The sequence below is a fragment of the Drosophila persimilis genome, unplaced genomic scaffold, assembly GCF_003286085.1.
Source record: "Drosophila persimilis strain 14011-0111.01,24,50 unplaced genomic scaffold, DperRS2 tig00002334-arrow-arrow-pilon, whole genome shotgun sequence".
In the NCBI taxonomy this organism is placed as follows: domain Eukaryota; kingdom Metazoa; phylum Arthropoda; class Insecta; order Diptera; family Drosophilidae; genus Drosophila; species Drosophila persimilis.
Window position 1 is genome coordinate 20,119 of NW_020825668.1, and position 23,346 is coordinate 43,464.

Sequence of the window (23,346 nt, forward strand, 5' to 3'; positions counted from 1 at the left end):
GGAACCGCTGCTGTGGCCGATCGAGCGGGGTTTGTGCCATGGCTGTGGTTCGAGTTCGAACTCGCTCCCGAACGGGCACTCGAGCACGAATCTTGTGTTGGCTGCTGTTCGTGTAGAGGCTGCTCGAGTGCCCTCTCGTACTGTCGCTGGTACGAGGTCGTTACCCGCTCTCTCTTTGCGCCTTCTCTCGTTCCTTGCTGTTTCCGGCTCTCTCCACACGAAGCATCGGCATACGGTGCATCGATACGTGTATGTGTGTGTTCGTCGCCCAGGAGAGGAGACATTGAGTGGCGTCCATGCTGCCTGCTGCTGCTGTCCGCGCCAGGGATTGGCTGGCGTTTGAGCTTGCTGTTGCTGCTGCTGTCGGCGCCCTGGATGTGCTGGTGTTGTTCTTGCTGGTGGTGGCTGCTGCTCTGGCAATGGCTGCAGAAGCGAGCTGCGCTTGCGACGCAACTCCTGCATGGCCACTCGGTGGGACAGAAGGCGGCCCCTTGCTGCCTTGAATGCCGGACATCCCTTGTAGGCGCTGATGTGGGCGCCCTGGCAATTGGCGCATTTAGGGGCGTCTGCCCTTGGCTTGGCACATGCCGTGGACGCGTGGGCACCCGCACACTTCATACAGACGAATGAACGCCTGCAGTAGGTGCGGGTGTGCCCGAATGCCTGACATCTGTGGCACTGGGCTGGGTCCACCGGCTTGGCCTGCCTCTCAACGGTCACCAACTGGTTGCCCAGCTGGGTTAATTGGAGGACATCGTGGTGGCTTTCATCCGGCTTGGGGGCTATCTCCAACTCGAACTGGTCGAGCGGCTGTCCATCGGATCTCCCTTTAATGGCTCTAATAAATATAACATAATAACCCAATTCGGCCATCTGATTTTTTATTAGTTGGGTGCTTGTGGAGTGGTGTAGATCTCGCACGACGATCCGTAGCCCACGGTCACTCTTGTGCTGGTGTGTGTAGTGGCCAGTCATCGCCTCGTTGCCGTCGCCATCGCCCAGGATTGCCATGATGGCATCCCTGGTAGCCATGTCGCGGGCCTGGATACGGACACCATTGCGGCTGATGAGCTTGGTGTGATAGCTACTGTTGCCCACCCTCGGGTCATTCTGCAGCTTGTCCAGAATGGGCATAATGTCGGGGACAGCTGGCAGAATGATGGGGGGGGGGGGAATAATTGTCGTTGGTTGGTGCTGTCGCTGCAGCATCCGAGTTTGTCTGGCATTGGGCATACTCAGGGCGGGCAGCTGGAGCAGCCCAACGCCGCCGCCGCTGCTGCTGCTGTGGGTTCCTGTGCCGCAGCTACTAGTTGCATTTGCAGGTGAGTGAGGTAGAGCTAGTGGAGCATTGGCTGGAGCAGGGGCAAAAAAACTATCATCCGCGCACTCAACGGGGCGGGATGTTAGTATGTGCTAATAGAACTAGTAATCGTACATTCATAGATCGCATTTGTAATTAATTGGTAGAGAAGATTAGATAAAAATGTGTGTGTGGGGGGGGGGGGGGGGGGCGTTATGTCGCTTAGAGGTTGCCTTGGGTAAATTGGTGTTTCAAGTTCTTGGAGGAAGTCAAGTGTTATACAATTTGTTTGTATATATACATATATATATATATATATCTATATATATGTGTGTACGTGTTTGTATATATATATTGAGAATAGCTATCGTAGATCGTAGGGGCTACATGTATATGTATATCGTACGTGTATGCGTGTATGCTGAATGTATATATATACAATTAGTTTTAGAAACTTATTTTAGCAAGTAGATAGTGCGGGAAACAGACAATTGTTTAATTTATGTACATCAATTAATATTAGCAGAGAACGAAGGAACATTCAAAATTCACTATATACTCGTAAGCTGTGTGTGTGGTGTGTGTGTATGTTTGTTTGTTAGGTGTTGCAGAAAAAATGGCTTTCGGTTCGTTTCGATTCGGATTATACAGATATTTGACTCTATATGCTATATAGATTTAATATTTATCGCTTTGCTGAACAACGGAAATGTACAATACGTAGATGAGTAGATGACTTAGACCTCCGTCGACCGTGCGTTCTCATCGGAGCGTGAGGCCTTCCTCTCCCTTCCAGGGATTCGACCCGTGACCACGGCTCCTCCTCCTACTCCTGCTCCTCCGCCTCCCTGCTGCTGTAGCGCCTGCGCCTGAGCCTGCGCTTGGGCCTGGGCTTGCGCCTGGGCTTGCATTTGTGCCTGTTGCTGAAGCATTTGCTGCTGCTGCATCATGTAGGCGGCCTGCGACTGCTGCACAAAGTTGGCATGCGTGTACGCCTGCATTCCGGGCGCTGCATACACATTGTTGGGCGTGGCAATCGCCGCCGTTGGCGGCATGTTGAAACGCATCTTGGCAGCCGCCGCTGCATTGGCGGCAGCTGCAATGGCCGCCGCATTCTCCCGCGAGGCGCTGGACGTGGTGGTCGACTGGAAGGAGATGCTCATGCCGCTGTCCAGGGAGCCGACGCTGCCTCGTCGCTGGGGCTTCTCGTTGCCAACTGGAAGGAGACTCGGAATAAGACAAACGCTCTCACATATCAAAATTTGAGTCTGAGAACTCACATTGCTCGTGCATGTCCAGGAGACTGTTGCTGAGCGCACTGCGCTTCAGCTGCTGCGTGGAGTCGGCCGAGTTGCCAGCTGCCTGCTCGCCGGCTGCCTGGGAGCCGCCGCCGGGCTGGGAGCCATAGGGACAGGGACACACCTCCACATCGGCCACGCCACTATCGCGGTTCTCTGCGTTCCCCGGGGCCCGGTTGCGCGCCGACTTCTGGCGCTCCAGCTCTGCCTCGATGCGCAGCGATTCCATTTCGTCCATCTCGCTGATGGACTCCTTGAGATCCTCGGCAAACTTGCAGCGGTCGTGCTCGTTGCGGGCATTGAAGGTGATCAGGATCTTACCGTCGACCTTCTGCGACAGCTGGATGCAGAACGGATAGTTGGGCATGTCCAGCAGGGTCACCACCGTGCCGCAGAGCGGGAAGCTGTTGCGGAACGTGTACGTCACGGAGGTCTTCTTCTTGCTGAATATCTTGGTGATGACCAGCAGGTCGTTGAAGAGGAACACCTCGCGCTGGTGGACGCCCGGCCGCTCCTTCTTGTTCACGTCGGGTATCTCGTACAGGCGGCAATAGCAGACCAGCCGCCGGTGGGGCAGCGCCAGATTCGGCTTCTTGCCGACAATGGTGGCCTGCACCTTCATCACCTGGGTGACGTGGTCGCTGCCCGGCTTGAACTCGTCCGACTTGACGCGCTCATAGATGCCGCTCAGCATGTCCTTGTCAATGTCGTGGCAATCGTCGATGCCTCGCAGATTCTTGATGAAGTCCTCGACGCGCATGCGCCTTTCCGGCTTCAGATTGGGCGTGTGCAGATCCGTATTGAGCATAATGATGGCAAATGCCAGCACAAAGATCTGTAAACAAATATAAATCGGATTAGTAGGCGAACCTCCAAGGAGGGGAGGGGAGGGGAGACTCTACCGTATCGGATGATCTTAGGCGCCCCACAATGTCCGCATTGCACTCGCAGTAGCGCTGCGAGAAGATCTCCATCAGCCGCTCAATCTTCTGCGCCTCCCCGGGCATCCGGAAGTAGGCCTGGAACTTGCGCAGGGCCACGTCCACCTGGCGGCCGGACAGGTCCAGCTCCATGGCGAAGCAGCTGAGCACGGCCATGTTGAACTGGTTCTGCAGATTGCCCAGATACTCGCCGATCATCTGGCGGGAGAGGCCCTTGCGCGTGATCAGGAAACGAGCCACGCCCTGTGGCGTGTTCTCGAGGAAGCCCCTGCGGATGAGATAGGTGATGCCCTTCTCCGGCTTCTTGTTGAACAGATTGAGGCCCACGCGGTACTGCCGCTTGCGTATGGTCTCCGACATCTTGTAGTTCTGGGCCACGCCCGCGGCGGAGGCCGCTGCCTGCAGCTGCTGCTGCTCGTGCTGCTGCTGTTCGTGCTGCTCGTACTGCGCGGCGCTGGTGTGCGACGAGACGGCATGATCGTCCGTCGGCGGTACTCCGCCCGCCGCTGTGGCCGCTGCCACGGCCGCCTGCATCTGTGCGGCATAAGCTCCGGGCCCAGCAGCAGCTATGGCTGCTCCGGAGACCACAACGGCTCCACCTCCACCTCCGCTGGGCACCGAGACCGATACCGAGTCGGCCGAGTGCGTGGAGAACTGCTGGGAGCTGTTCAGGGCCGTGCCACGCTTCCACGTGTGGGGGGAGTTGCTGCGGTCCGATCCGAGGTCGCTGTTCATGTTCCGCTCCGCCGAGGTGACGCTCGAGTCTGAGCCGGAACTCTGGACGGAGGTCAGGCTGCCGTTCTCCGCCGTCTTGCAGAGCCCGTTGGTCCGCAGCAGCGACGGGGGCGGCGGTGTCTGGCGCTGCAGCAGCAGCAGCTGGCTCTGCTGCTGTGCCGTGATCGAAGAGGTGCGCTTGGGCACCTCCGGCGGAACCTTCTTGCAGCTGCCGCTGCCACTGCCGCTGCCGCTGCCCGTGCTGCCGCTGCAGCTGGGAGTGGGCGTGGTGCTGCCGCCCTTGGGGCGCATGTAGATCTGTGCCGCCGAGTAGTAGGGCGTGTGGGGGCTGTGCCCGCTGGCGTTCACCCACGAGGCGTTCAGCGAGACGTCCGCGGAGCTGGCGTAGCTCAGGTCGTGCGGGGAGCCGTGGTAGCTGGTGTAGTAGACGGCTCCCTGGGCATTGTAGTAATGCGGCTCGGCCGCGTGCAGCAGATTCACATGCGGATGGGAGGCCATTCCGCCAGCGGTGGCTGTGGATCCCGAAATGGAAACGGGAGAGGCGCCTGCAAAAAGACAGAGGAGTTGGATTAAGCAAAGGATCCACAAGCAGGGGGAGAGAGTGATTCCTTACCCGATTGACTACGTGGTATGGGACTGCAGTCCAGCTGTCGTCGCTCCCGCATCGACAGAGAGCGCGACTTTTGATTGCCAGAATGCCCAGAGTGTGCAATGGAGGAGGGGATCTGGCGTTTAATAGAGCTCTTAGTCCAGCTGCCACCTGCCTCCTGTACTGCTTTCAATCTCCTCCGTAGATACGTATCTATGCTTTGTCACAGAGCTAACAACTATGCTATGCTATTGATTGTTGATTGATTGAGGCAAAACAAACAGAGATCTAAACTGGAATTTTTAACAGCAGAATTTCCGTCTTTAAACGGAAGGGACATCGCCAAAATATCACCAAAGGGTCGTATCTATTCTATTAATCTGTTCCCGATTCCCTTTCAAGACACTCAATGCCTCCAAACGAGACTTATATCTTTGGGTAATCCCATAAAGAAGAGGCTCCCCAATCGTGTCCATGGTTTTCCCTTTGAGAGAGGCAATACTTACGCTGACTGTGCCCGTCCGCGCTTGAGGACATCTCCGCCATTGCGGATCGAGTTCTTCTTGTGCATTCCCTGGTGCTGGTGCTGCTGCTGCTGGTGCTGCTGCATCTGCTGTAGCTGCTGCTGCTGTTGTGCCTGGGAACGGCTCAATGGCTGCTCTGGACGTCGTCGCCCAGTGCGTGGGCCAGAGGCAGCAGGCGTCTGTTTTTTTGTATGTATTGGCTGCTGCTGCTTCTGCTTCTGCTGATGTTGTTGTCCTCTTCGTCGCCCAGGAGAGGAGACTTTGAGTGGCGTCCATGCTGCCTGCTGCTGCTGTCCGCGCCAGGGATTGGCTGGCGTTTGAGCTTGCTGTTGCTGCTGCTGTCGGCGCCCTGGATGTGCTGGTGTTGTTCTTGCTGGTGGTGGCTGCTGCTCTGGCAATGGCTGCAGAAGCGAGCTGCGCTTGCGACGCAACTCCTGCATGGCCACTCGGTGGGACAGAAGGCCACACTCCAACACACACATACACGTATCGATGCACCGTATGCCGATGCTTCGTGTGGAGAGAGCCGGAAACAGCAAGGAACGAGAGAAGGCGCAAAGAGAGAGCGGGTAACGACCTCGTACCAGCGACAGTACGAGAGGGCACTCGAGCAGCCTCTACACGAACAGCAGCCAACACAAGATTCGTGCTCGAGTGCCCGTTCGGGAGCGAGTTCGAACTCGAACCACAGCCATGGCACAAACCCCGCTCGATCGGCCACAGCAGCGGTTCCAAATGCAATGCACACAGCCAATACCACAACCACAAATACAATGATGACATACATCAGCACACAAACAGCGACATCAAACACAAAAACGACAACTACAATTACGTCGGCAGCCAGACGATGCCTGTTAACAGCAATGTTAACAGGCGGACCCCCCCCACCACCGCCGCCAGAGGAACATCAGCAGCAGCAAACACATCAACAACAACAACAACATCAGCCAATAGCAACAAACACAGCCAATACCGATGATATCCCATCCACCTCTGCTGCAGCGGCCCGTTCGCCACTGAAGCGCGTCCGCGCCGAGGTGGATGACGATGACGATGATGACAGTGATGACTCGGATGCTGCAGCGACAGCACCAACCAACGACAATTATTCCCCCCCCCCATCATTCTGCCAGCTGTCCCCGACATTATGCCCATTCTGGACAAGCTGCAGAATGACCCGAGGGTGGGCAACAGTAGCTATCACACCAAGCTCATCAGCCGCAATGGTGTCCGTATCCAGGCCCGCGACATGGCTACCAGGGATGCCATCATGGCAATCCTGAGCGATGGCGACGGCAACGAGGCGATGACTGGCCACTACACACACCAGCACAAGAGTGACCGTGGGCTACGGATCGTCGTGCGAGATCTACACCACTCCACAAGCACCCAACTAATAAAAAATCAGATGGCAGAATTGGGTTATTATGTTATATTTATTAGAGCCATTAAAGGGAGATCCGATGGACAGCCGCTCGACCAGTTCGAGTTGGAGATAGCCCCCAAGCCGGATGAAAGCCACCACGATGTCCTCCAATTAACCCAGCTGGGCAACCAGTTGGTGACCGTTGAGAGGCAGGCCAAGCCGGTGGACCCAGCCCAGTGCCACAGATGTCAGGCATTCGGGCACACCCGCACCTACTGCAGGCGTTCATTCGTCTGTATGAAGTGTGCGGGTGCCCACGCGTCCACGGCATGTGCCAAGCCAAGGGCAGACGCCCCTAAATGCGCCAATTGCCAGGGCGCCCACATCAGCGCCTACAAGGGATGTCCGGCATTCAAGGCAGCAAGGGGCCGCCTTCTGTCCCACCGAGTGGCCATGCAGGAGTTGCGTCGCAAGCGCAGCTCGCTTCTGCAGCCATTGCCAGAGCAGCAGCCACCACCAGCAAGAACAACACCAGCACATCCAGGGCGCCGACAGCAGCAGCAACAGCAAGCTCAAACGCCAGCCAATCCCTGGCGCGGACAGCAGCAGCAGGCAGCATGGACGCCACTCAATGTCTCCTCTCCTGGGCGACGAAGAGGACAACAACATCAGCAGAAGCAGAAGCAGCAGCAGCCAATACATACAAAAAAACAGACGCCTGCTGCCTCTGGCCCACGCACTGGGCGACGACGTCCAGAGCAGCCATTGAGCCGTTCCCAGGCACAACAGCAGCAGCAGCTACAGCAGATGCAGCAGCACCAGCAGCAGCAGCACCAGCACCAGGGAATGCACAAGAAGAACTCGATCCGCAATGGCGGAGATATCCTCAAGCGCGGACGGGCACAGTCAGCGTAAGTATTGCCTCTCTCAAAGGGAAAACCATGGACACGATTGGGGAGCCTCTTCTTTATGGGATTACCCAAAGATATAAGTCTCGTTTGGAGGCATTGAGTGTCTTGAAAGGGAATCGGGAACAGATTAATAGAATAGATACGACCCTTTGGTGATATTTTGGCGATGTCCCTTCCGTTTAAAGACGGAAATTCTGCTGTTAAAAATTCCAGTTTAGATCTCTGTTTGTTTTGCCTCAATCAATCAACAATCAATAGCATAGCATAGTTGTTAGCTCTGTGACAAAGCATAGATACGTATCTACGGAGGAGATTGAAAGCAGTACAGGAGGCAGGTGGCAGCTGGACTAAGAGCTCTATTAAACGCCAGATCCCCTCCTCCATTGCACACTCTGGGCATTCTGGCAATCAAAAGTCGCGCTCTCTGTCGATGCGGGAGCGACGACAGCTGGACTGCAGTCCCATACCACGTAGTCAATCGGGTAAGGAATCACTCTCTCCCCCTGCTTGTGGATCCTTTGCTTAATCCAACTCCTCTGTCTTTTTGCAGGCGCCTCTCCCGTTTCCATTTCGGGATCCACAGCCACCGCTGGCGGAATGGCCTCCCATCCGCATGTGAATCTGCTGCACGCGGCCGAGCCGCATTACTACAATGCCCAGGGAGCCGTCTACTACACCAGCTACCACGGCTCCCCGCACGACCTGAGCTACGCCAGCTCCGCGGACGTCTCGCTGAACGCCTCGTGGGTGAACGCCAGCGGGCACAGCCCCCACACGCCCTACTACTCGGCGGCACAGATCTACATGCGCCCCAAGGGCGGCAGCACCACGCCCACTCCCAGCTGCAGCGGCAGCACGGGCAGCGGCAGCGGCAGTGGCAGCGGCAGCTGCAAGAAGGTTCCGCCGGAGGTGCCCAAGCGCACCTCTTCGATCACGGCACAGCAGCAGAGCCAGCTGCTGCTGCTGCAGCGCCAGACACCGCCGCCCCCGTCGCTGCTGCGGACCAACGGGCTCTGCAAGACGGCGGAGAACGGCAGCCTGACCTCCGTCCAGAGTTCCGGCTCAGACTCGAGCGTCACCTCGGCGGAGCGGAACATGAACAGCGACCTCGGATCGGACCGCAGCAACTCCCCCCACACGTGGAAGCGTGGCACGGCCCTGAACAGCTCCCAGCAGTTCTCCACGCACTCGGCCGACTCGGTATCGGTCTCGGTGCCCAGCGGAGGTGGAGGTGGAGCCGTTGTGGTCTCCGGAGCAGCCATAGCTGCTGCTGGGCCCGGAGCTTATGCCGCACAGATGCAGGCGGCCGTGGCAGCGGCCACAGCGGCGGGCGGAGTACCGCCGACGGACGATCATGCCGTCTCGTCGCACACCAGCGCCGCGCAGTACGAGCAGCACGAACAGCAGCAGCACGAGCAGCAGCAGCTGCAGGCAGCGGCCTCCGCCGCGGGCGTGGCCCAGAACTACAAGATGTCGGAGACCATACGCAAGCGGCAGTACCGCGTGGGCCTCAATCTGTTCAACAAGAAGCCGGAGAAGGGCATCACCTATCTCATCCGCAGGGGCTTCCTCGAGAACACGCCACAGGGCGTGGCTCGTTTCCTGATCACGCGCAAGTTTCCTCTCCCGCCAGATGATCGGCGAGTATCTGGGCAATCTGCAGAACCAGTTCAACATGGCCGTGCTCAGCTGCTTCGCCATGGAGCTGGACCTGTCCGGCCGCCAGGTGGACGTGGCCCTGCGCAAGTTCCAGGCCTACTTCCGGATGCCCGGGGAGGCGCAGAAGATTGAGCGGCTGATGGAGATCTTCTCGCAGCGCTACTGCGAGTGCAATGCGGACATTGTGGGGCGCCTAAGATCATCCGATACGGTAGAGTCTCCCCTCCCCTCCCCTCCTTGGAGGTTCGCCTACTAATCCGATTTATATTTGTTTACAGATCTTTGTGCTGGCATTTGCCATCATTATGCTCAATACGGATCTGCACACGCCCAATCTGAAGCCGGAAAGGCGCATGCGCGTCGAGGACTTCATCAAGAATCTGCGAGGCATCGACGATTGCCACGACATTGACAAGGACATGCTGAGCGGCATCTATGAGCGCGTCAAGTCGGACGAGTTCAAGCCGGGCAGCGACCACGTCACCCAGGTGATGAAGGTGCAGGCCACCATTGTCGGCAAGAAGCCGAATCTGGCGCTGCCCCACCGGCGGCTGGTCTGCTATTGCCGCCTGTACGAGATACCCGACGTGAACAAGAAGGAGCGGCCGGGCGTCCACCAGCGCGAGGTGTTCCTCTTCAACGACCTGCTGGTCATCACCAAGATATTCAGCAAGAAGAAGACCTCCGTGACGTACACGTTCCGCAACAGCTTCCCGCTCTGCGGCACGGTGGTGACCCTGCTGGACATGCCCAACTATCCGTTCTGCATCCAGCTGTCGCAGAAGGTCGACGGTAAGATCCTGATCACCTTCAATGCCCGCAACGAGCACGACCGCTGCAAGTTTGCCGAGGATCTCAAGGAGTCCATCAGCGAGATGGACGAAATGGAATCGCTGCGCATCGAGGCAGAGCTGGAGCGCCAGAAGTCGGCGCGCAACCGGGCCCCGGGGAACGCAGAGAACCGCGATAGTGGCGTGGCCGATGTGGAGGTGTGTCCCTGTCCCTATGGCTCCCAGCCCGGCGGCGGCTCCCAGGCAGCCGGCGAGCAGGCAGCTGGCAACTCGGCCGACTCCACGCAGCAGCTGAAGCGCAGTGCGCTCAGCAACAGTCTCCTGGACATGCACGAGCAATGTGAGTTCTCAGACTCAAATTTTGATATGTGAGAGCGTTTGTCTTATTCCGAGTCTCCTTCCAGTTGGCAACGAGAAGCCCCAGCGACGAGGCAGCGTCGGCTCCCTGGACAGCGGCATGAGCATCTCCTTCCAGTCGACCACCACGTCCAGCGCCTCGCGGGAGAATGCGGCGGCCATTGCAGCTGCCGCCAATGCAGCGGCGGCTGCCAAGATGCGTTTCAACATGCCGCCAACGGCGGCGATTGCCACGCCCAACAATGTGTATGCAGCGCCCGGAATGCAGGCGTACACGCATGCCAACTTTGTGCAGCAGTCGCAGGCCGCCTACATGATGCAGCAGCAGCAAATGCTTCAGCAACAGGCACAAATGCAAGCCCAGGCGCAAGCCCAGGCCCAAGCGCAGGCTCAGGCGCAGGCGCTACAGCAGCAGGGAGGCGGAGGAGCAGGAGTAGGAGGAGGAGCCGTGGTCACGGGTCGAATCCCTGGAAGGGAGAGGAAGGCCTCACGCTCCGATGAGAACGCACGGTCGACGGAGGTCTAAGTCATCTACTCATCTACGTATTGTACATTTCCGTTGTTCAGCAAAGCGATAAATATTAAATCTATATAGCATATAGAGTCAAATATCTGTATAATCCGAATCGAAACGAACCGAAAGCCATTTTTTCTGCAACACCTAACAAACAAACATACACACACACCACACACACAGCTTACGAGTATATAGTGAATTTTGAATGTTCCTTCGTTCTCTGCTAATATTAATTGATGTACATAAATTAAACAATTGTCTGTTTCCCGCACTATCTACTTGCTAAAATAAGTTTCTAAAACTAATTGTATATATATACATTCAGCATACACGCATACACGTACGATATACATATACATGTAGCCCCTACGATCTACGATAGCTATTCTCAATATATATATACAAACACGTACACACATATATATAGATATATATATATATATATGTATATATACAAACAAATTGTATAACACTTGACTTCCTCCAAGAACTTGAAACACCAATTTACCCAAGGCAACCTCTAAGCGACATAAAGCAGCACCAGCAGCAGCAGCACCAGCACCAGGGAATGCACAAGAAGAACTCGATCCGCAATGGCGGAGATGTCCTCAAGCGCGGACGGGCACAGTCAGCGTAAGTATTGCCTCTCTCAAAGGGAAAACCATGGACACGATTGGGGAGCCTCTTCTTTATGGGATTACCCAAAGATATAAGTCTCGTTTGGAGGCATTGAGTGTCTTGAAAGGGAATCGGGAACAGATTAATAGAATAGATACGACCCTTTGGTGATATTTTGGCGATGTCCCTTCCGTTTAAAGACGGAAATTCTGCTGTTAAAAATTCCAGTTTAGATCTCTGTTTGTTTTGCCTCAATCAATGAACAATCAATAGCATAGCATAGTTGTTAGCTCTGTGACAAAGCATAGATACGTATCTACGGAGGAGATTGAAAGCAGTACAGGAGGCAGGTGGCAGCTGGACTAAGAGCTCTATTAAACGCCAGATCCCCTCCTCCATTGCACACTCTGGGCATTCTGGCAATCAAAAGTCGCGCTCTCTGTCGATGCGGGAGCGACGACAGCTGGACTGCAGTCCCATACCACGTAGTCAATCGGGTAAGGAATCACTCTCTCCCCCTGCTTGTGGATCCTTTGCTTAATCCAACTCCTCTGTCTTTTTGCAGGCGCCTCTCCCGTTTCCATTTCGGGATCCACAGCCACCGCTGGCGGAATGGCCTCCCATCCGCATGTGAATCTGCTGCACGCGGCCGAGCCGCATTACTACAATGCCCAGGGAGCCGTCTACTACACCAGCTACCACGGCTCCCCGCACGACCTGAGCTACGCCAGCTCCGCGGACGTCTCGCTGAACGCCTCGTGGGTGAACGCCAGCGGGCACAGCCCCCACACGCCCTACTACTCGGCGGCACAGATCTACATGCGCCCCAAGGGCGGCAGCACCACGCCCACTCCCAGCTGCAGCGGCAGCACGGGCAGCGGCAGCGGCAGTGGCAGCGGCAGCTGCAAGAAGGTTCCGCCGGAGGTGCCCAAGCGCACCTCTTCGATCACGGCACAGCAGCAGAGCCAGCTGCTGCTGCTGCAGCGCCAGACACCGCCGCCCCCGTCGCTGCTGCGGACCAACGGGCTCTGCAAGACGGCGGAGAACGGCAGCTTGACCTCCGTCCAGAGTTCCGGCTCAGACTCGAGCGTCACCTCGGCGGAGCGGAACATGAACAGCGACCTCGGATCGGACCGCAGCAACTCCCCCCACACGTGGAAGCGTGGCACGGCCCTGAACAGCTCCCAGCAGTTCTCCACGCACTCGGCCGACTCGGTATCGGTCTCGGTGCCCAGCGGAGGTGGAGGTGGAGCCGTTGTGGTCTCCGGAGCAGCCATAGCTGCTGCTGGGCCCGGAGCTTATGCCGCACAGATGCAGGCGGCCGTGGCAGCGGCCACAGCGGCGGGCGGAGTACCGCCGACGGACGATCATGCCGTCTCGTCGCACACCAGCGCCGCGCAGTACGAGCAGCACGAACAGCAGCAGCACGAGCAGCAGCAGCTGCAGGCAGCGGCCTCCGCCGCGGGCGTGGCCCAGAACTACAAGATGTCGGAGACCATACGCAAGCGGCAGTACCGCGTGGGCCTCAATCTGTTCAACAAGAAGCCGGAGAAGGGCATCACCTATCTCATCCGCAGGGGCTTCCTCGAGAACACGCCACAGGGCGTGGCTCGTTTCCTGATCACGCGCAAGGGCCTCTCCCGCCAGATGATCGGCGAGTATCTGGGCAATCTGCAGAACCAGTTCAACATGGCCGTGCTCAGCTGCTTCGCCATGGAGCTGGACCTGTCCGGCCGCCAGGTGGACGTGGCCCTGCGCAAGTTCCAGGCCTACTTCCGGATGCCCGGGGAGGCGCAGAAGATTGAGCGGCTGATGGAGATCTTCTCGCAGCGCTACTGCGAGTGCAATGCGGACATTGTGGGGCGCCTAAGATCATCCGATACGGTAGAGTCTCCCCTCCCCTCCCCTCCTTGGAGGTTCGCCTACTAATCCGATTTATATTTGTTTACAGATCTTTGTGCTGGCATTTGCCATCATTATGCTCAATACGGATCTGCACACGCCCAATCTGAAGCCGGAAAGGCGCATGCGCGTCGAGGACTTCATCAAGAATCTGCGAGGCATCGACGATTGCCACGACATTGACAAGGACATGCTGAGCGGCATCTATGAGCGCGTCAAGTCGGACGAGTTCAAGCCGGGCAGCGACCACGTCACCCAGGTGATGAAGGTGCAGGCCACCATTGTCGGCAAGAAGCCGAATCTGGCGCTGCCCCACCGGCGGCTGGTCTGCTATTGCCGCCTGTACGAGATACCCGACGTGAACAAGAAGGAGCAGCCGGGCGTCCACCAGCGCGAGGTGTTCCTCTTCAACGACCTGCTGGTCATCACCAAGATATTCAGCAAGAAGAAGACCTCCGTGACGTACACGTTCCGCAACAGCTTCCCGCTCTGCGGCACGGTGGTGACCCTGCTGGACATGCCCAACTATCCGTTCTGCATCCAGCTGTCGCAGAAGGTCGACGGTAAGATCCTGATCACCTTCAATGCCCGCAACGAGCACGACCGCTGCAAGTTTGCCGAGGATCTCAAGGAGTCCATCAGCGAGATGGACGAAATGGAATCGCTGCGCATCGAGGCAGAGCTGGAGCGCCAGAAGTCGGCGCGCAACCGGGCCCCGGGGAACGCAGAGAACCGCGATAGTGGCGTGGCCGATGTGGAGGTGTGTCCCTGTCCCTATGGCTCCCAGCCCGGCGGCGGCTCCCAGGCAGCCGGCGAGCAGGCAGCTGGCAACTCGGCCGACTCCACGCAGCAGCTGAAGCGCAGTGCGCTCAGCAACAGTCTCCTGGACATGCACGAGCAATCTGAGTTCTCAGACTCAAATTTTGATATGTGAGAGCGTTTGTCTTATTCCGAGTCTCCTTCCAGTTGGCAACGAGAAGCCCCAGCGACGAGGCAGCGTCGGCTCCCTGGACAGCGGCATGAGCATCTCCTTCCAGTCGACCACCACGTCCAGCGCCTCGCGGGAGAATGCGGCGGCCATTGCAGCTGCCGCCAATGCAGCGGCGGCTGCCAAGATGCGTTTCAACATGCCGCCAACGGCGGCGATTGCCACGCCCAACAATGTGTATGCAGCGCCCGGAATGCAGGCGTACACGCATGCCAACTTTGTGCAGCAGTCGCAGGCCGCCTACATGATGCAGCAGCAGCAAATGCTTCAGCAACAGGCACAAATGCAAGCCCAGGCGCAAGCCCAGGCCCAAGCGCAGGCTCAGGCGCAGGCGCTACAGCAGCAGGGAGGCGGAGGAGCAGGAGTAGGAGGAGGAGCCGTGGTCACGGGTCGAATCCCTGGAAGGGAGAGGAAGGCCTCACGCTCCGATGAGAACGCACGGTCGACGGAGGTCTAAGTCATCTACTCATCTACGTATTGTACATTTCCGTTGTTCAGCAAAGCGATAAATATTAAATCTATATAGCATATAGAGTCAAATATCTGTATAATCCGAATCGAAACGAACCGAAAGCCTTTTTTTCTGCAACACCTAACAAACAAACATACACACACACCACACACACAGCTTACGAGTATATAGTGAATTTTGAATGTTCCTTCGTTCTCTGCTAATATTAATTGATGTACATAAATTAAACAATTGTCTGTTTCCCGCACTATCTACTTGCTAAAATAAGTTTCTAAAACTAATTGTATATATATACATTCAGCATACACGCATACACGTACGATATACATATACATGTAGCCCCTACGATCTACGATAGCTATTCTCAATATATATATACAAACACGTACACACATATATATAGATATATATATATATATGTATATATACAAACAAATTGTATAACACTTGACTTCCTCCAAGAACTTGAAACACCAATTTACCCAAGGCAACCTCTAAGCGACATAACGCCCCCCCCCCCCCCCACACACACATTTTTATCTAATCTTCTCTACCAATTAATTACAAATGCGATCTATGAATGTACGATTACTAGTTCTATTAGCACATACTAACATCCCGCCCCGTTGAGTGCGCGGATGATAGTTTTTTTGCCCCTGCTCCAGCCAATGCTCCACTAGCTCTACCTCACTCACCTGCAAATGCAACTAGTAGCTGCGGCACAGGAACCCACAGCAGCAGCAGCGGCGGCGGCGTTGGGCTGCTCCAGCTGCCCGCCCTGAGTATGCCCAATGCCAGACAAACTCGGATGCTGCAGCGACAGCACCAACCAACGACAATTATTCCCCCCCCCCCCATCATTCTGCCAGCTGTCCCCGACATTATGCCCATTCTGGACAAGCTGCAGAATGACCCGAGGGTGGGCAACAGTAGCTATCACACCAAGCTCATCAGCCGCAATGGTGTCCGTATCCAGGCCCGCGACATGGCTACCAGGGATGCCATCATGGCAATCCTGGGCGATGGCGACGGCAACGAGGCGATGACTGGCCACTACACACACCAGCACAAGAGTGACCGTGGGCTACGGATCGTCGTGCGAGATCTACACCACTCCACAAGCACCCAACTAATAAAAAATCAGATGGCCGAATTGGGTTATTATGTTATATTTATTAGAGCCATTAAAGGGAGATCCGATGGACAGCCGCTCGACCAGTTCGAGTTGGAGATAGCCCCCAAGCCGGATGAAAGCCACCACGATGTCCTCCAATTAACCCAGCTGGGCAACCAGTTGGTGACCGTTGAGAGGCAGGCCAAGCCGGTGGACCCAGCCCAGTGCCACAGATGTCAGGCATTCGGGCACACCCGCACCTACTGCAGGCGTTCATTCGTCTGTATGAAGTGTGCGGGTGCCCACGCGTCCACGGCATGTGCCAAGCCAAGGGCAGACGCCCCTAAATGCGCCAATTGCCAGGGCGCCCACATCAGCGCCTACAAGGGATGTCCGGCATTCAAGGCAGCAAGGGGCCGCCTTCTGTCCCACCGAGTGGCCATGCAGGAGTTGCGTCGCAAGCGCAGCTCGCTTCTGCAGCCATTGCCAGAGCAGCAGCCACCACCAGCAAGAACAACACCAGCACATCCAGGGCGCCGACAGCAGCAGCAACAGCAAGCTCAAACGCCAGCCAATCCCTGGCGCGGACAGCAGCAGCAGGCAGCATGGACGCCACTCAATGTCTCCTCTCCTGGGCGACGAACACACACATACACGTATCGATGCACCGTATGCCGATGCTTCGTGTGGAGAGAGCCGGAAACAGCAAGGAACGAGAGAAGGCGCAAAGAGAGAGCGGGTAACGACCTCGTACCAGCGACAGTACGAGAGGGCACTCGAGCAGCCTCTACACGAACAGCAGCCAACACAAGATTCGTGCTCGAGTGCCCGTTCGGGAGCGAGTTCGAACTCGAACCACAGCCATGGCACAAACCCCGCTCGATCGGCCACAGCAGCGGTTCCAAATGCAATGCACACAGCCAATACCACAACCACAAATACAATGATGACATACATCAGCACACAAACAGCGACATCAAACACAAAAACGACAACTACAATTACGTCGGCAGCCAGACGATGCCTGTTAACAGCAATGTTAACAGGCGGACCCCCCCCCACCACCGCCGCCAGAGGAACATCAGCAGCAGCAAACACATCAACAACAACAACAACATCAGCCAATAGCAACAAACACAGCCAATACCGATGATATCCCATCCACCTCTGCTGCAGCGGCCCGTTCGCCACTGAAGCGCGTCCGCGCCGAGGTGGATGACGATGATGACAGTGATGACTCGGATGCTGCAGCGACAGCACCAACCAACGACAATTATTCCCCCCCCCATCATTCTGCCAGCTGTCCCCGACATTATGCCCATTCAGGACAAGCTGCAGAATGACCCGAGGGTGGGCAACAGTAGCTATCACACCAAGCTCATCAGCCGCAATGGTGTCCGTATCCAGGCCCGCGACATGGCTACCAGGGATGCCATCATGGCAATCCTGGGCGATGGCGACGGCAACGAGGCGATGACTGGCCACTACACACACCAGCACAAGAGTGACCGTGGGCTACGGATCGTCGTGCGAGATCTACACCACTCCACAAGCACCCAACTAATAAAAAATCAGATGGCCGAATTGGGTTATTATGTTATATTTATTAGAGCCATTAAAGGGAGATCCGATGGACAGCCGCTCGACCAGTTCGAGTTGGAGATAGCCCCCAAGCCGGATGAAAGCCACCACGATGTCCTCCAATTAACCCAGCTGGGCAACCAGTTGGTGACCGTTGAGAGGCAGGCCAAGCCGGTGGACCCAGCCCAGTGCCACAGATGTCAGGCATTCGGGCACACCCGCACCTACTGCAGGCGTTCATTCGTCTGTATGAAGTGTGCGGGTGCCCACGCGTCCACGGCATGTGCCAAGCCAAGGGCAGACGCCCCTAAATGCGCCAATTGCCAGGGCGCCCACATCAGCGCCTACAAGGGATGTCCGGCATTCAAGGCAGCAAGGGGCCGCCTTCTGTCCCACCGAGTGGCCATGCAGGAGTTGCGTCGCAAGCGCAGCTCGCTTCTGCAGCCATTGCCAGAGCAGCAGCCACCACCAGCAAGAACAACACCAGCACATCCAGGGCGCCGACAGCAGCAGCAACAGCAAACTCAAACGCCAGCCAATCCCTGGCGCGGACAGCAGCAGCAGGCAGCATGGACGCCACTCAATGTCTCCTCTCCTGGGCGACGAACACACACATACACGTATCGATGCACCGTATGCCGATGCTTCGTGTGGAGAGAGCCGGAAACAGCAAGGAACGAGAGAAGGCGCAAAGAGAGAGCGGGTAACGACCTCGTACCAGCGACAGTACGAGAGGGCACTCGAGCAGCCTCTACACGAACAGCAGCCAACACAAGATTCGTGCTCGAGTGCCCGTTCGGGAGCGAGTTCGAACTCGAACCACAGCCATGGCACAAACCCCGCTCGATCGGCCACAGCAGCGGTTCCAAATGCAATGCACACAGCCAATACCACAACCACAAATACAATGATGACATACATCAGCACACAAACAGCGACATCAAACACAAAAACGACAACTACAATTACGTCGGCAGCCAGACGATGCCTGTTAACAGCAATGTTAACAGGCGGACCCCCCCCACCACCGCCGCCAGAGGAACATCAGCAGCAGCAAACACATCAACAACAACAACATCAGCCAATAGCAACAAACACAGCCAATACCGATGATATCCCATCCACCTCTGCTGCAGCGGCCCGTTCGCCACTGAAGCGCGTCCGCGCCGAGGTGGATGACGATGACGATGATGACAGTGATGACTCGGATGCTGCAGCGACAGCACCAACCAACGACAATTATTCCCCCCCCCATCATTCTGCCAGCTGTCCCCGACATTATGCCCATTCAGGACAAGCTGCAGAATGACCCGAGGGTGGGCAACAGTAGCTATCACACCAAGCTCATCAGCCGCAATGGTGTCCGTATCCAGGCCCGCGACATGGCTACCAGGGATGCCATCATGGCAATCCTGGGCGATGGCGACGGCAACGAGGCGATGACTGGCCACTACACACACCAGCACAAGAGTGACCGTGGGCTACGGATCGTCGTGCGAGATCTACACCACTCCACAAGCACCCAACTAATAAAAAATCAGATGGCCGAATTGGGTTATTATGTTATATTTATTAGAGCCATTAAAGGGAGATCCGATGGACAGCCGCTCGACCAGTTCGAGTTGGAGATAGCCCCCAAGCCGGATGAAAGCCACCACGATGTCCTCCAATTAACCCAGCTGGGCAACCAGTTGGTGACCGTTGAGAGCACAGCCACCGCTGGCGGAATGGCCTCCCATCCGCATGTGAATCTGCTGCACGCGGCCGAGCCGCATTACTACAATGCCCAGGGAGCCGTCTACTACACCAGCTACCACGGCTCCCCGCACGACCTGAGCTACGCCAGCTCCGCGGACGTCTCGCTGAACGCCTCGTGGGTGAACGCCAGCGGGCACAGCCCCCACACGCCCTACTACTCGGCGGCACAGATCTACATGCGCCCCAAGGGCGGCAGCACCACGCCCACTCCCAGCTGCAGCGGCAGCACGGGCAGCGGCAGCGGCAGTGGCAGCGGCAGCTGCAAGAAGGTTCCGCCGGAGGTGCCCAAGCGCACCTCTTCGATCACGGCACAGCAGCAGAGCCAGCTGCTGCTGCTGCAGCGCCAGACACCGCCGCCCCCGTCGCTGCTGCGGACCAACGGGCTCTGCAAGACGGCGGAGAACGGCAGCCTGACCTCCGTCCAGAGTTCCGGCTCAGACTCGAGCGTCACCTCGGCGGAGCGGAACATGAACAGCGACCTCGGATCGGACCGCAGCAACTCCCCCCACACGTGGAAGCGTGGCACGGCCCTGAACAGCTCCCAGCAGTTCTCCACGCACTCGGCCGACTCGGTATCGGTCTCGGTGCCCAGCGGAGGTGGAGGTGGAGCCGTTGTGGTCTCCGGAGCAGCCATAGCTGCTGCTGGGCCCGGAGCTTATGCCGCACAGATGCAGGCGGCCGTGGCAGCGGCCACAGCGGCGGGCGGAGTACCGCCGACGGACGATCATGCCGTCTCGTCGCACACCAGCGCCGCGCAGTACGAGCAGCACGAACAGCAGCAGCACGAGCAGCAGCAGCTGCAGGCAGCGGCCTCCGCCGCGGGCGTGGCCCAGAACTACAAGATGTCGGAGACCATACGCAAGCGGCAGTACCGCGTGGGCCTCAATCTGTTCAACAAGAAGCCGGAGAAGGGCATCACCTATCTCATCCGCAGGGGCTTCCTCGAGAACACGCCACAGGGCGTGGCTCGTTTCCTGATCACGCGCAAGGGCCTCTCCCGCCAGATGATCGGCGAGTATCTGGGCAATCTGCAGAACCAGTTCAACATGGCCGTGCTCAGCTGCTTCGCCATGGAGCTGGACCTGTCCGGCCGCCAGGTGGACGTGGCCCTGCGCAAGTTCCAGGCCTACTTCCGGATGCCCGGGGAGGCGCAGAAGATTGAGCGGCTGATGGAGATCTTCTCGCAGCGCTACTGCGAGTGCAATGCGGACATTGTGGGGCGCCTAAGATCATCCGATACGGTAGAGTCTCCCCTCCCCTCCCCTCCTTGGAGGTTCGCCTACTAATCCGATTTATATTTGTTTACAGATCTTTGTGCTGGCATTTGCCATCATTATGCTCAATACGGATCTGCACACGCCCAATCTGAAGCCGGAAAGGCGCATGCGCGTCGAGGACTTCATCAAGAATCTGCGAGGCATCGACGATTGCCACGACATTGACAAGGACATGCTGAGCGGCATCTATGAGCGCGTCAAGTCGGACGAGTTCAAGCCGGGCAGCGACCACGTCACCCAGGTGATGAAGGTGCAGGCCACCATTGTCGGCAAGAAGCCGAATCTGGCGCTGCCCCACCGGCGGCTGGTCTGCTATTGCCGCCTGTACGAGATACCCGACGTGAACAAGAAGGAGCGGCCGGGCGTCCACCAGCGCGAGGTGTTCCTCTTCAACGACCTGCTGGTCATCACCAAGATATTCAGCAAGAAGAAGACCTCCGTGACGTACACGTTCCGCAACAGCTTCCCGCTCTGCGGCACGGTGGTGACCCTGCTGGACATGCCCAACTATCCGTTCTGCATCCAGCTGTCGCAGAAGGTCGACGGTAAGATCCTGATCACCTTCAATGCCCGCAACGAGCACGACCGCTGCAAGTTTGCCGAGGATCTCAAGGAGTCCATCAGCGAGATGGACGAAATGGAATCGCTGCGCATCGAGGCAGAGCTGGAGCGCCAGAAGTCGGCGCGCAACCGGGCCCCGGGGAACGCAGAGAACCGCGATAGTGGCGTGGCCGATGTGGAGGTGTGTCCCTGTCCCTATGGCTCCCAGCCCGGCGGCGGCTCCCAGGCAGCCGGCGAGCAGGCAGCTGGCAACTCGGCCGACTCCACGCAGCAGCTGAAGCGCAGTGCGCTCAGCAACAGTCTCCTGGACATGCACGAGCAATGTGAGTTCTCAGACTCAAATTTTGATATGTGAGAGCGTTTGTCTTATTCCGAGTCTCCTTCCAGTTGGCAACGAGAAGCCCCAGCGACGAGGCAGCGTCGGCTCCCTGGACAGCGGCATGAGCATCTCCTTCCAGTCGACCACCACGTCCAGCGCCTCGCGGGAGAATGCGGCGGCCATTGCAGCTGCCGCCAATGCAGCGGCGGCTGCCAAGATGCGTTTCAACATGCCGCCAACGGCGGCGATTGCCACGCCCAACAATGTGTATGCAGCGCCCGGAATGCAGGCGTACACGCATGCCAACTTTGTGCAGCAGTCGCAGGCCGCCTACATGATGCAGCAGCAGCAAATGCTTCAGCAACAGGCACAAATGCAAGCCCAGGCGCAAGCCCAGGCCCAAGCGCAGGCTCAGGCGCAGGCGCTACAGCAGCAGGGAGGCGGAGGAGCAGGAGTAGGAGGAGGAGCCGTGGTCACGGGTCGAATCCCTGGAAGGGAGAGGAAGGCCTCACGCTCCGATGAGAACGCACGGTCGACGGAGGTCTAAGTCATCTACTCATCTACGTATTGTACATTTCCGTTGTTCAGCAAAGCGATAAATATTAAATCTATATAGCATATAGAGTCAAATATCTGTATAATCCGAATCGAAACGAACCGAAAGCCATTTTTTCTGCAACACCTAACAAACAAACATACACACACACCACACACACAGCTTACGAGTATATAGTGAATTTTGAATGTTCCTTCGTTCTCTGCTAATATTAATTGATGTACATAAATTAAACAATTGTCTGTTTCCCGCACTATCTACTTGCTAAAATAAGTTTCTAAAACTAATTGTATATATATACATTCAGCATACACGCATACACGTACGATATACATATACATGTAGCCCCTACGATCTACGATAGCTATTCTCAATATATATATACAAACACGTACACACATATATATAGATATATATATATATATGTATATATACAAACAAATTGTATAACACTTGACTTCCTCCAAGAACTTGAAACACCAATTTACCCAAGGCAACCTCTAAGCGACATAACGCCCCCCCCCCCCACACACACATTTTTATCTAATCTTCTCTACCAATTAATTACAAATGCGATCTATGAATGTACGATTACTAGTTCTATTAGCACATACTAACATCCCGCCCCGTTGAGTGCGCGGATGATAGTTTTTTTGCCCCTGCTCCAGCCAATGCTCCACTAGCTCTACCTCACTGACCTGCAAATGCAACTAGTAGCTGCGGCACAGGAACCCACAGCAGCAGCAGCGGCGGCGGCGTTGGGCTGCTCCAGCTGCCCGCCCTGAGTATGCCCAATGCCAGACAAACTCGGATGCTGCAGCGACAGCACCAACCAACGACAATTATTCCCCCCCCCCATCATTCTGCCAGCTGTCCCCGACATTATGCCCATTCAGGACAAGCTGCAGAATGACCCGAGGGTGGGCAACAGTAGCTATCACACCAAGCTCATCAGCCGCAATGGTGTCCGTATCCAGGCCCGCGACATGGCTACCAGGGATGCCATCATGGCAATCCTGGGCGATGGCGACGGCAACGAGGCGATGACTGGCCACTACACACACCAGCACAAGAGTGACCGTGGGCTACGGATCGTCGTGCGAGATCTACACCACTCCACAAGCACCCAACTAATAAAAAATCAGATGGCCGAATTGGGTTATTATGTTATATTTATTAGAGCCATTAAAGGGAGATCCGATGGACAGC

The 23,346-nt window shown here is 56.7% G+C and overlaps 3 protein-coding genes across 3 annotated transcripts; 2 read left to right on the forward strand and 1 right to left on the reverse strand.

Annotated features, from left to right (window-relative positions):
* Positions 1–1,954: 1,954 nt before the first annotated feature.
* On the reverse strand, positions 1,955–5,434 carry LOC6604061 (IQ motif and SEC7 domain-containing protein 3). Its single transcript, XM_026994379.1, has 5 exons — positions 5,370–5,434; positions 4,888–5,084; positions 3,501–4,819; positions 2,581–3,433; positions 1,955–2,516 (listed from the first exon to the last, which is right to left on the reverse strand). Exons 1-5 carry the CDS (start codon positions 5,432–5,434, stop codon positions 2,038–2,040), a joined length of 2,913 nt encoding a protein of 970 aa, XP_026850180.1. The 3' UTR covers positions 1,955–2,037.
* Positions 5,435–8,046: 2,612 nt separating this feature from the next.
* Positions 8,047–22,211, forward strand: LOC113567205 (IQ motif and SEC7 domain-containing protein 3-like). Its single transcript, XM_026994380.1, has 5 exons — positions 8,047–8,149; positions 8,218–8,282; positions 19,412–20,665; positions 20,733–21,585; positions 21,650–22,211. Exons 1-5 carry the CDS (start codon positions 8,098–8,100, stop codon positions 22,126–22,128), a joined length of 2,703 nt encoding a protein of 900 aa, XP_026850181.1. The 5' UTR covers positions 8,047–8,097; the 3' UTR covers positions 22,129–22,211.
* On the forward strand, positions 9,138–15,039 carry LOC113567201. The gene is made up of 9 exons (XM_026994375.1): positions 9,138–9,257; positions 9,301–9,537; positions 9,605–10,457; positions 10,522–10,720; positions 11,517–11,624; positions 11,913–12,106; positions 12,175–13,493; positions 13,561–14,413; positions 14,478–15,039. Exons 1-9 carry the CDS (start codon positions 9,138–9,140, stop codon positions 14,954–14,956), a joined length of 4,362 nt encoding a protein of 1,453 aa, XP_026850176.1. The 3' UTR covers positions 14,957–15,039.
* Positions 22,212–23,346: the final 1,135 nt, after the last annotated feature.